This window comes from Elephas maximus, chromosome 7 (genome assembly GCF_024166365.1).
Source record: "Elephas maximus indicus isolate mEleMax1 chromosome 7, mEleMax1 primary haplotype, whole genome shotgun sequence".
Lineage (NCBI taxonomy): Eukaryota > Metazoa > Chordata > Mammalia > Proboscidea > Elephantidae > Elephas > Elephas maximus.
In genome coordinates this window covers 115389953-115404122 of record NC_064825.1, presented here as the reverse complement: position 1 = coordinate 115404122, position 14170 = coordinate 115389953, and the positions used below count along the sequence as shown (strand labels likewise).

General features: G+C 37.8%; 1 protein-coding gene across 1 annotated transcript; it reads right to left on the bottom strand.

The window, feature by feature from the left end:
• Positions 1 to 11215: 11215 nt before the first annotated feature.
• On the bottom strand, positions 11216 to 12247 carry LOC126080476 (olfactory receptor 10AG1-like). Its single transcript, XM_049891689.1, has one exon. It carries the CDS (start codon positions 12239 to 12241, stop codon positions 11216 to 11218), a length of 1026 nt encoding a protein of 341 aa, XP_049747646.1. The 5' UTR covers positions 12242 to 12247.
• Between the last annotated feature and the right edge of the window lie 1923 nt (positions 12248 to 14170).

Genomic DNA, 14170 nt, shown 5'->3' with positions numbered 1-14170 from the left:
GACAGTTCAGAAGCAGAGAGGAGCTGCTGGACCTGAATCACAGGGAGCCCTCAGGTGCCATTCCTGGAGCGGCTGCAGCAGGGGCAGCACGGGTGGCGGGCTGGTCCTAGCTTTTGACTACAGTTTCCTCAGGGAGAAGCAGCCAGTCACACAGCCCACTCACACCTCCGGAACCTGAGCAGAAGGGAGCTCTCTGCAAAAGCTAAGTACTGGCGTACTGTGCCCCCCCCACCCCCAACCCAGTTTCCGTGGCTGAATCCCTAGGCCTGAGATAGACCCTGGTGAGTACCTGGAGCCATCCTCCTAGCCTTGGGGAAGGAAAAAATTTGCAACTGGGGGGAAAAGATAATTTCCTAACTCCATTAACTGGGGGAGCTCAGGACAGAAGCGGCTCCTGTCCAGGCAAAAACTGTCTGTGGACCTTGAGCACCTTTCCCTTCTGCATGGACCTGTGTGGGCCTATTTTGGGAGAATAGGCCCTTGTTGGCAAACTCCAACCATTTCAGCGGTGCAGTGGAGAGGTGGGTTTTTGATATTTGACATTGCTTTGCCTATTAAACAAGGTTCTCACCTACATGCAACAGGGACCTAAGGACTGGTGGCTCCACTTGGGTCACCCAGCCTCACGCGACAGGGGCCCAGGGATAACTGGTACCTCCCAGTCCTTTACAACAAAATCTTTGGGTTCCCATGGTTCCTTTGCAGAGCCCACCTACCAGCACGCTCTAGGGAACAGAGACGTGTTTTCCTCAGAGGCACTTGGGGGTCAGTTCTCAGCCCCCTGCCTTGTTCTGAGAGTGACCCCTGCTCCAATCAGATACGGGTATATACACCAATCACCCCTGCCCCTCTAAGACTGTAGGACAGAGCCTGTACCACACACTTGATGATCAGCTACCTGGAAACCTGAGTTGAATTCATACAAGAAAACTGAATGGACTCCTAGACTGATATACCTGATAACAGCTCTAGCCAGCAGGGGACAGGATACCAGAGCTCCAAAGGCAAAAATAATCAAATTAGCTCACTCAAGCCATGCAAAGGGGTATACCAAAACAAAACAAAGCAAGCAGCTATGACACAGTAAGCAAGCATAAACATACAATAACTTATAGATGGTTTGGAGAAAAGAGTCAATATCCAGTCACATAAAGAAACAGGCCATGATCACCTCCACAGGCTCTCAAAACAAAAAATCCAGGGAACTTTTAGATGAAAGTACATTCCTGAAATTACCAGATGCAGAATACAAAAGTTTAATATACAGAACCCTACAAGACATCAAGAAGGAAATGAAGCAATACTCAGAACAAGCCAAGGAACACACAGATAAAGCAACTGAAGAGCTCAGAAAGATTATTCAGGAACATAATGAAAAGTTTAATAAGCTGGAAAATCCATAGACAGACAGCAATCAGAAATTCAGAAGTTTAACAATAAAATTACAGAATTAGATAACTTAATAGAAAGTCAGAGGAGCAGAATTGAGCAAGTAGAAGCTAGAATTTGTGAAGTCGAAGATAAATCATTGGCACTAATATATTTGACGAAAAATCAGATAAAAGAATTAAAAAAAATGAAGAAACCTTAAGAATCGTGTAGGACTCTATCAAGAGAAAGAACCTACAAGTGACTGGAGTACCAGAACAGGGAGGGATAACAGAAAATACGGAGAAAATTGTTGAGGATTTGTTGGCAGAAAACTTCCCTGATATTGTGAAAGCTGAGAAGATATCTACCCAAGATGCTCATCAAACTCCACATATGGTATATCTTAAAAGAAAGTCACCAAGACATATTGTAATCAAGCTTACCAAAACCAAAGATAAGGAGACAATTATAAGAGCAGCGAGGCATAAAAGAAAAGTCACCTATAAGGGAGAGCCAATAAGAATAAGCTCAGACTACTCAGCAGAAACCATGCAAGCAAGAAGGCAATGGGATGACATATTTAAAAAATTGAAGGAAAAAAATTGCCTGCCGAGAATCATATATCCATCAAACCTGTTTCTTAAATATGAAGGTGAAATTAAGATATTTTCAGATAAACACAAGTTGAGGGAATTCATAAAAACCAAACCAAAACTATAAGAAATACTAAAGAGAGTTCTTTGGTTAGAAAATCAATAATATCAGGTATCAACCCAAGAGTAGAACACTGGGCAGAGCAACCAGAAGTCAACCCAGATGGGGAAATCCAAAGGAAAAAAAAAAAAGCCCAACACAGGGTAACTGCAATGTTATTATATAAAAGAAGACAACATTAAATAATAAAGAGGGACAAAGAAATGTAATCATACACCTTCCATATGGAGAGAAAGATACGGAGATACAAAGAAATAAATTTGGGTATAAATTTAGAAAAATTAGGGTAAATAATAAGGTAACTATAAAGGAGACAAACTACCCTATTCATCAAAATAAAATACAGACTCAGCAGAAACAGTATCCACAACAACAAATATGAGGAAAGGGCAATATATAAAGAAAATCTACTCAGCACATAAAATCAAGTGGGAAAAAGAAGCTGTTAGCACACAAAAAAAGACATCAAAATGATAGCACTAAACTCATACCTATCTGTAATTACCCTGAATGTAAAAGGACTAAATGCACCAATAAAGAGACAGAGAGTGGCAGAATGCATTAAAAATCAAGATCCATCTATAGGCTGCCTACAAGAGACACACCTTAGACTTAGAGACCCAAACAAACTAAAACTCAAACGATGAAAAAAATATATCAAGCAAACAAAAATCGAAAAAGAGCTGGAGTGGCAATATTAATTTCTGACAAAATAGACTTTAAAGTTAAATCCATCAGAAAGGATAAGGAAGGGCACTATATAATGATTAAAGGGACAATACACCAAGAAGATATAACCATATTAAATATTTATGCACCCAATGACAGGGCTGCAAGATACATAAAACGAACTCTATCAGCATTGAAAAGTGAGATAGAGAGCTCCACAATAATAGTAGGAGACTTCAACACACCAATTTGGTGAAGGACAGGACATCCAGAAAGAAGCTCAATAAAGACACAGAAGATCTAAATGCCACAATCAACCAACTTGACCTCGTAGACATATACAGAACACTCCACCCAACAGCAACCAAGTATACTTTCTTTCTCGTTCACATGGAACACTCTCTAGAATAGACCACATATTAGGTCATAAAGCAAGCCTTAGCAGAATTCAAAACACTGAAATATTACAAAACATCTTCTCGGACCATAAGGCCATAAAAGTGAAAATCAATAATAGGAAAAGCAGGGAAAAGAAATCAAACACTTGGAAACTGAACAACGCCCTGCTCAAAAAAGACTGGATTATAGAAGACATTAAGGATGGAATAAAGAAATTCGTAGTATCCAACGAGAATGAAAACACTTCCTATCAGAACCTTTGGGACACAACAAAAGTTGTGCTCAGAGGCCAAATAGATCAATAAATGTACATATCTAAAAGGAAGATAGGGCCAAAATCAAAGAACTATCCCTACAACTTGAACAAATAGAAAGAGAGCAACAAACGGAACCCACAGGCACCAGAAGAAAACAAATAATAAAAATTAGAGCTGAACTACATAAAATAGAAAACAAAAACAATTGAAAGAATTAACAAGACCAAAAGCTGTTTTTTTGAAAAAATCAACAAAATTTTGATAAAACATTGGCCAAACTGACAAAAGAAAAACAGGAGAGGAAGGAAATAAACTGAATAAGAAATGAGATGGGTGATATTACAACAGACAGAACTGAAATTAAAAGAATCATATCAAATTACTACGAAAAACTATACTCAAACGAATTTGAAAACCTGGAAAAAATGGATGAATTCCTAGGAACACACTACCTACCTAAACTAACACAAACACAGGTAGAACAACTAAATAGACCCATAACAAAAGAAGAGATTGAAAAGGTAATCAAAAACTCCCAACAAAAAAAGCCCTGGTCTGGATGGCTTCACTGCAGAGTTCTACCAAACTTTCAGAGAAGAGTTAACACTACTATTACTAAAGGTATTTCAGAGCATAGAAAAGGACGGAATACTACCAAATTCATTCTATGAAGCCACCATATCCCTAATACCAAAACCAGGTAAAGACACCACAAGAAAAGAAAATTATAGACCTATATCTCCCATGAATGTAGGTGCAAAAATCCTCAACAAAATTCTAGCCAATAGAATTCAACAACATATCAAAAAAATAATTCACCATGACCAAGTGGGATTCATACCTGGTATGCAGGAATGGTTCAACATTAGAAAAACAATTAATGTAATCCACCACATAAATAAAGCAAAAGACAAGAATCACATGGTTTTATGAATTGATGCAGAAAAGGCATTTGACAAAGTTCAACACTCATTCATGTTAAAAACTCAGCAAAATAGGAATAGAAGGAAAATTACTCAACATAATAAAGGGCATTTATACAAAGGCAACAGCCAACATCACACTAAATGGAGAGAGCCTGAAAATATTTCCATTGAGATCGGGAACCAGACAAGGATGCCCTTTATCACCACTCTTATTCAACATTGTGCTGGAAGTCCTAGCCATAGCAATTAGGATAGATAAAGAAATAAAGAGTATCCAGATTGCCAAGGAAGAAGTCAAAGTATCTATTTGTAGATGACATGATCTTATACACAGAAAACCCTAAGGAATCCTCAAGAAAAACACTGAAACTAATAGAAGAGTTCAGCAGAGTATCAGGATACAAGATAAACATACAAAAATCAGTTGGATTCCTCTACACCAACAAAAAGAACATCGAAAAGGAAATTATCAAATCAATGCCATTTACAGTAGCCCCCAAGAAGTTAAAATACTCAGGAATAAATCTTACCAGAGATTTAAAAGACTTATACAAAGAAAACTACAGTGCACTTCCGCAAGAAACCAAAAGAGACTTACATAAGTGGAAGAACATACCTTGCTCGTGGATAGGAAGACTTAACTTTATAAAAATGTCTATTCTACCAAAAGTGATCTATACATTTAATGCAATTCTGATTCAAATCTCAACAACATTCTTTAATGAGATGGAGAAACAAATCACCAATTTCATATGTAAGGGAACGAAGCCCCGCATAGATAAGGCATTACTGAAAAAGAAGAACAAAGTGAGAGGCCTTACTTTACTTGATTTTAGAACCTATTATACCGCCACAGTACTCAAAACAGCCTGGTACTGGTACTACAACAGATACATGGACCAATGGAACAGAATTGAGAATACAGACATAAATCCATCTACATAGGAGCAGTTGATATTTGACAAAGGCCCCAAAACAGTTAAATGGGGAAAAGACAGTCTTTTTAACAAAAGGTGCTGGCATAACTGGATATCCATCTGCAAAAAAATGAAACAAGGCCCATTCCTCATGCCATGCACTAAAACTAACTCAAAATGGATCAAAGACCTAAATATAAAATCTAAAACGATAAAGATCATGGAAGAAAAAATAGGGACAAAGTTAGGAGCCCTACTACATGGCATAAACAGTATAAAAAGATTATAAACAACATAGAAGAAAAACTAGATAACTGTTAGCTCCTAAAAATCAAACACCTACGCTCATCCAAAGACTTCACCAAAAGAGTAAAAAGACTACCTACAGACTGGGAAAAAGTTTTTAGCTATGACATTTCTGATCAGGGCCTGATCTCTAAAATCTACATAATACTGCAAAAACTCAAGTGCAAAAAGACAAATAAGCCAATTAAAAAATGGACAAAAGATATGAATACACACTTCACTAAAGAAGACATTCAGGTAGCTAACAGATATATGAGGAAATGTTCACAATCATTAGCCATTAGAGAAATGCAGATCAAAACTTCAATGAGATTTCATCTCACTCCAACAAGGCTGGCATTAATCCAAAAAACACAAAATAATAAATGTTGGAGAGGTTGCGGAGAGATTGGGACACTTTACACTGCTGGTGGGAATGTCAAATGGTACAACCACTTTGGAAATCTATTTGGCGCTTCCTTAAAAAGCTAGAAATAGAACTACCATAGGATCCAGCAATCCCACTCCTTGGAATATATCCCAGAGAAATAAGACCCTTTACACGAACAGATATATGCACACCCATGTTTATTGCAGCACTGTTTACAATAGCAAAAAGAGGGAAGCAACCAAGGTGTCCATCAACAGATGAATGGATAAAGAACAGTGAGGAATCTGTGAAAATTTTCATAACGTCGAGGAACCTGGAAGGCATTTTGCTGAGTGAAATTAGTTGCAAAAGGACAAATATTGTATAAGACCACTATTATAAGAACTTGAGAAATAGTTTAAACTGAGAAGAAAATATTCTTTTGTGGTTACAAGAGGGGGGAGGGAGGGAGGGTGGGAGAGAGGTATTCACTAATTAGATAGAAATAAGAACTACTTTAGGTGAAGGGAAAGACAGCACGCAGTACAGGGGAGATCAGCACAATTGGACTAAACCATAAGCAAAGAAGTTTCCTTAATAAACTGAATGCTTTGAAGGCCAGCATAGCAGGGGCAGGGGTCTGGGAACCATGGTTTCAGGGGACATCTAAGTCAATTGGCATAATAAAATCTATTAAGAAAACATTCTGCATCCCACTTTGAAGAGTGGCGTCTGGGGTCTTAAACACTAGCAAGCAGCCATGTAAGATGCATCAATTAGTCTCAACCCACCTGGATTGAAGGAGAATGAAGAACACCAAGGACACAAGGTGATTACGAGCCCAAGAGACAGAAAAGGCCACATGAACCAGCGACTACATCGTCCTGAGACCAGAAGAACTAGATGGTGCCCGGCTAAAACCGATGAGGGCCCTGACAGGGAACACAACAGAGAACCCCTGAGGAAACAGGAGAGCAGTGGGTTGCAGATCCCAAATTCTCTTAAGACTAGACTTAACGGTCTGACTGAGACTGGAAGAACCCCGGTAGTCATTGGCACTAGACCTGTTGGCCCAGGACAGGAAACATTCCCGAAGCCAACTTTTCAGACATGGATTGGACTGGACAATGGGGTGGAGAGGGATGCTGGTGAGGAGTGAGCTTCTTGGATCAGGTGGACACTTGAGACTATGTTGGCATTTCCTGCCAGGAGGGGAGATGAGAGGGTGGACGGGGTTAGAAGCTGGTGAAAAGGACACGAAAAGAGAGAGTGGAACGAGAGAGCAGGCTGTCTCATTAGGGGGAGAGTAATGGGGAGTGTGTAGCAAGGTGTATACGGGTTTTTGTGTGAGATACTGAGTTGATTTGTAAACTTTCACTTAAAGCATAATGAAAACTATAAAAAAAAAAACCTCGGGTCACAAAGGACTTCACCAGTGAATTACAAATATTTTAGGAAGAAACTATATGAAATTATACAAAATTGTTCAGAGAATAGAGACATATAGAATACTTACTTGTTGTAGAAGGACAAAATAACCCTCAAAGGGAACTTGAGAAGGACTTTCAACAACATCAAAAAAGAAACATACAGAAAAATCAAACCCATTACCATCAAGTAGATTCTGACTCATGGCAACCTCATGTGTGCCAAATAGAACTGCACATAGAGTTTTCAAGACTGTGACCTTTCAGAAGCTGATCACCAGTCAAATCTTCTGTGGCATCTCTGGGTAGGTTCAAACCACCAACCTTTTGGCTAGTAGTTGAACTCTTAAATGTTTGCACTACCCGAGGACTTTTTAATGTATGAATATTGCTACAGAATTTGCACATATGTCTGTGAAGCCACCTCTTCTAGGAATGTAAGAGACTCTGACCTACCTGAAAAAATCTAGCACTTTTAACATTTCAGAAACATGTTAATTCATATATAGATTGCAAGAAAAAATGACAACAAAACTCACATAATTATATTATTTTTAATTTTTGTTTATTATATTATTTTATTTGTATGTATAAGTGTATATATATGAGTTCTTGGATGTTCAGTGCTCCAATGCTAGCCTAAAGGTAGGCAATTCAAACCCACCCAGAGGTGCCTTGGAAGTTAAAATCCCATTAACTCCAAAAGATAAATCTTAGGCATATGAATCTTACATAATTTTACACCAATGGCAGAAAAAAATGACAATAGAGGAAGGAGAGTAATGGCACTATACAGTAACAAGATGTGAACAAGTTTACCAAAATTTTAATATATAAATGGTGTATAAAAGGCAATGCATAAATGGTCTTTGTCAAGGCAATGCAAGAAGCAATCCTGTGGATGGGTGGGTGGGTGTGTGCGTTTGTGTGTATCAACAATCATCCAGTTTGGATATAGGCAGGAATGCACACGTTTTCTTCTTTATTAAACATATATTTCTGAGGATGAATATATTAAATCTGCCTTTACAATGAAAGAGAGAACCTGAATACTCAAAAAAAGGGTCCAACAAATTATATATTAGATTCCTCATATGTGGCCCCCCAAAAACCAAAACCAGAGCCATTGCTATCAAGTTGATTCCAACTCATAGTGATCGTATATGACAGAGTAGGACTGCCACATAGGGTTTCCAAGGTGTGACTGGTGGATTCAAACTGCTGATGTTTTGGTTAGCAGCCAAGCTCTTAACCACTGGGTCACCAGGGCTCCACTGTGTGGTGAAAGGTCTGTAAATGACACCATCCAGAAAGCTGGAACAATATAAAATTCAGGGGAAAAAAGATATGACAAATGAAAGTAAATTATAGATTTTTCTTCAAGAAATAATGTATGGAGAGTAAATTATAGGTTTTTTCTTCAAGAAATTATGTACAGCGATCTCACAGGCAATCATGAGCTAGTCAGTGAATTATATAATCAGGAAAGTTTATAATAATTGTCACTTTACTTATTGTAAATGTGATGAAAAAAATACTTAAATGATTTGTTTAAGATATTAGTAATAAAAGTGTTAAAAATCAGTTATCTGAACTACTGGGATAGCATTGTCTCATAACATTGTGATATACCTTTATTAAATTTTAAAAAATCACCACCAAAACTGTCACCATAATCATCATTTCTGTCATCACTACCATCATCATCATCATGGACTATGTATACAATTCTTGTATCATATAAAATATTAAATGAAAAGTGATGCATGCACTTTTTCTAAATTTTATTTATTTTGTTATTGTTTTTTGAGTATATACACAGCAAAACATACTCCTATTCAACAGTTTCAAAATGTCCAGTTTAGTGACTGATTATATTCACCCTCCTTTTCTGAGTTATTCCCCCCTCATTAACATAAACTTACTACCCCCGAAAATTCTTATCTAAACTTTCAAGTTGCTGGTATCAATTTGATCCCATTTGAGCAGTTCTTAAAATAGCCAAATGCTCAAGGCAGACCTTTTTTAGTACTTAAGTTAAACTATATTCCATATTAAGATGACTTCAGGGAACATGTTTGCTTTAAGGTTTAAAGTTTATCTCAGAGTAATATTTTCAGGAATTTATCCAACATTAGTGGCTCCAGGAAGTCTGGAGTCCATGAGAATTTGAAACTCTGTTCTGCATTTTCCCACTTTTGATCAGGATTCCTCTATGGAATCTTTGATCAAAATATTCAGTGATGTTAGCCAGATACCATGCAGTTCTCCTGGGCTCATGCCAAAGGAGGCAGTTGTTCATGGAAGTAAGTAGCCACACATTCCATATCCTCCTTCTATTCTTGACTCTTCTGTTTTCTCTGATGTCCCAAGTGAATAGAGACTAACTGTTTTGCCTAGGAGGGCAGCTTGCAAGCTTTTAATCTGAAGTGCTACAGGAGTTGCTGTTTGGAGTGCAGTGATGAAAGGGATGTAATAAACCAGAGCATTAGGCCATAACTGCTAAAAAGAACATAGAAATATCTGGAAATTTAACTGGTTGATATGAGTAGGGGTCTTCTGTTACATGGTGTGCTCTGGCAGAAAGTTACATGGGTGAGAATTAAGTGTATGTAAGCTTTCTTTTTGCAAATATGATTTGAATCACTCTACATGGTGGTCATTGGTGGTTTGGTGTTAGAATTCTTGTCTTCCACGCAGGAGACTTGGGTTCATTTCTTGGCCAGTGCACCTCCACCAGAGCCATCACTCATCTGTCAGGGTAGGTTTGAATGTTACTACGATGCTGAGCAGGGTTCAGTGGTGCTTCTAGACTAAGATGGATGAGAAAGAAAGGCCTGGCTATCTACTTCTGAAAAATCAGCTAATGAAAACCCTATGGATCAGAATGGACTGACCCACACAACCGATCATGCAGATGGGATACGAACAGGCAGTATTTCCGTCCATTGTGTATGGGGTCGCCATGAGTCAGGCTGCCTGGACAGCAGGTAACAACAACAGTCCCACATGGGTGCATAGTAGGTTTAATAAATATGCTCTCAATGCTTATTGATGCTCTAAAATCTATAGATTTACCCAAAAGTTTGAAGTAGAAGGCAGCAGTATCCATTTGTCCATGCACTCAGTTAATTACTCAACAAACACACATTTTTCATTTACTACTGTCCAGCCAGAAACAATACATTGATTTTTTTTCTATTGTCCAATATCTCTGATATAGAATCAGAAAAGAATTCTAGCAAATACAACTATGAAAATTTAGACAACTAATTAATTAAGGCAACTAATCTTGTATACTTGCAAGAATATTTAAACTAAAAATTTTAATAGCTTGAATTTTGTTCTTCGATTTTATAAAGAAAGTGTGGAAGAGATCACGCTTTTATTTATACAACAGGATTATTGTATAGATATGGAACAGTGAAGTTAGATCAGTTTTTCCAGTATACACTTAAGCATAGTAAACTAAGCTAGGTATCTCAAAGCATCTCCTAAGCTGGAAGTGATTGACTTGTCAGCACAGAAATGTAGAGATTTGAGATATTTCATAACTGTGTGACACACACTTAAAATGTTAATAACTAAGCTCATCATACTTCTCTCAAAATATAGTGAAATAAACACAACAGAAGATTTGCCGATTCAACAAATTCTACATGCATAATTGAGTGACATTAAATATATTCATGTTGTACAGCCATTATTACAAATTATTCCACTGCCATTATCATAAACGCAATGCCTCCTAGGTAAAAATTCTCCTTTTCTCCTCACTCCCATAAGTGAGGTCATAAAATATTTGTCTTTGTGCAACTAATTTATTTCATTCAGCATAAAGTTTTCAAGTTTCATCTACGTTGTGCTGTGTATAAGGACTTTATTTCTCTTTAGGATCGAGCAATATTAAATGTAACACATGCATCTGCTGATGGACACTTAGGTTGTTTCTACCTATCGTACTTTTTTTAAGCAATAATTTTCTCAGTGCGGCAATGACATCCTTATTTCTAAGGCTGTATATCATGGGATTAAACATAGGAGTCAGTATAATGTAGAAAAGAGATAGCAGTTTGTCCGTTCCTGCAGAATGATAGGATTTGGGTCTTAAATAGGTGACGGTAGCCAATGCAAAGAATAAAACCACAACCAGCAGGTGGGAAGAACATGTGGAGAAGGCTTTAGCCTGTCCTGAGGCTGCTGGCAACTTTAGAATGGTGGAAATGATTTTGCTGTAGAAGGCAAGTATCAACATATAAGGAATAGCAGCAAACAACATAGTTCCTGCATAGACAGACATCTCATGAACAGAAGTGTCCCCACAGGCCAGCTTGATAATGGGAGGGATGTCACAGAAGAAGTGGTTAATTTGGTTACAATTGCAAAAATGCAGAGAGAAAACTGTAGCTGTTTGCCCTATCTGGACCGGGATGCCAATGACCCAGGAGCCAACTGCTAGCTGGACACACATCTTTTGGTTCATGACTAGAGGATAGTGGAGAGGGTTACAAACGGCCACATAGCGGTCATAAGCCATCACTGCCAGGAGGAAACATTCACTGGCCCCCAGAATAAGAAAGAAGCACATTTGGGTGGCACATTCCAGCAGAGAAATGCTTCCGTCCTGTGTCCAAAGATTCACTAGCATCCTGGGGAGAGTGACAGTTACATAAGAAATTTCTAATAAGGAAAAATTTGCCAGGAAAAAATACATGGGTTTCCGTAATGCAGGATCGAGACTGGTTAATATTATTATGAGGCTATTTCCAATTATAACAATTATGTAAATGATGGAGAACACTCCAGATAGAAACCCTTGGAGATTTGAAAGGTCAGAAAATCTCAACAGTACGAATTGCATCACTGTAGAGACATTGCCTTCAGCTTTTTTCACTTCACATTTCATCTGTTGGAATGATAAAATCAGAAGTACAAGTTACTTCACTTTTCTTGGCTTCGTACTCTCACTTGCCAACTGTGGGTGGTATGTCTTACAATTTTTCCAATTCTCTATGAGAACAATTCCTATAAATGACAGTTGCTCTAAAACAATGGTCCAGTTTGTTCTTAAATTATTGCCTGGATAGATCCATAGGAAACAATTTTTTTTTTTCTGCTAAGCGTTTTCTTGTATTTCCTTGTTTCTGTTGTTCACATACATGATTTTAAAGTTTGCTGTTCACCTAACCTCTAAGGGAGCAGGAGAGCAGTGGGATGCAGACCCCAAATTCTCATAAAAAGACCAGGCTTAATGGTCTGACTGAGACTAGAAGGACCCCGGTGGTCATGACCCCCAGACCCTCTGTTGGCCCAGGACAGGAACCATTCCCAAAACCAACTCTTCAGACATGGATTGGACTGGACGATGGGTTGGAGAGGGATGATGGTGAGGAGTGAGCTTCTTGGATCAGGTGGACACTTGAGGCTACGTTGGTATGTCCTACCTGGAGGGGAGATGAGAGGGTAGAGGAGGTTAAAAGCTGATGAAATGGACAGGAAAAGAGAGAGTGGAGGGAGGGAGTGGGCTGTCTCATTAAGGGAAGAGTAATTGGGAGTATGTAGCAAGGTGTATATAAGTTTTTGTGAGAGACTGACTTGATTTGTAAACTTTCACTTAAAGCACAATAAAAACTATTAAAAAATAAATAAAATAAAAAATAAAGTTTGCTATTCATCTAAACACTCAAAAATCTCAATATCTGGAATTGTTTTCAGTGATAGCAATTATTCCATTTTTTTAGTTGGCATGCTTTCCTCTCAATTCTGTTTCTCAATACTATCAATTGAAAATTAAATTCATTGTGGGAATAAATACTCTGTAAGTCATCTATCCTATTTTTGAACCATTTAAATGTAGTTATTAGAAAATGGTGATTTTCCCATGATATCTCAGAAGTCGCCTTTTCCTTTAACATACTATAAATTGAGGCTATTTTATTATAAAACATGATGATGAGTTAACCACCAAATATTACGGGCTGACATTTAAACTTTAAATCTGTGCTTGTATTTCAGTGTAAGGTCTGTGAAGTCAGAAGTCATCATTTTTATTTACATTTTGTAGTCAGGCATAAGTTAGAGACGAGTTCATCCAGCTTTTATGCTCAAGAAAGCAATTTTAAATAGAATGTCCGCTTCTTTATTCTTCACACATACCCTTTCTTTAAGAGTAACATTAACTACAAATGATCCATATTTTCCCGAATCATCCCATGTTCAGTACTTGCTGTCTTCCTGCCGACCTCGTTTGTGCCGTTCAGTCGTCTCTCTCGCAGGCACTGCAAGCTGCACACGTGAGTGTTAGACTGTCACTGTCAATTTATATTACATACTTTTCTTACCCTTCATCCTACATTATAAGCTTCTTAGAGAATTCAATACATTTTTCTATGCAATGCATAGCATTTTATTCAACAAAACATGATTCATTAATATCCATATCACAAGAAAACCAAACCCTTTGGCTTCGAGCTGATTCCAGCTCTTAGCAACCCTACAGGATGGAGTAGAACTGACCTATAGGGTTTCAAAGGCGAAAAGTTTACAGAAGCAGACTGCTAATGGGTTCCAACTGCCAATCCTTTGGTTAGCAGTCATGTAACTTGATTTAATAACTTATTTGATGGATTATATAAATGAATCGAATTGATTGAATCTGTAGAATAATTTCCAAGTAGTAAGAATGAGCTACTACCTGTGACCTGACTCCCACCATTACTAGAATAATGTTTTTTTTTTTTGCTTTGTGAGTGTGTTAAATAATACTCATCTTATTCACTCTTAAAATATTAGCACATTGCCACATTGTTTTCAGTATTGCTTGAAAACTTCTATA

What these genes read in the sequence shown, in the direction of transcription:
- LOC126080476 (XM_049891689.1), bottom strand. Translation starts at nt 12,241, where the DNA reads ATGAAATGTGAAGTGAAAAAAGCTGAAGGCAATGTCTCTACAGTGATG.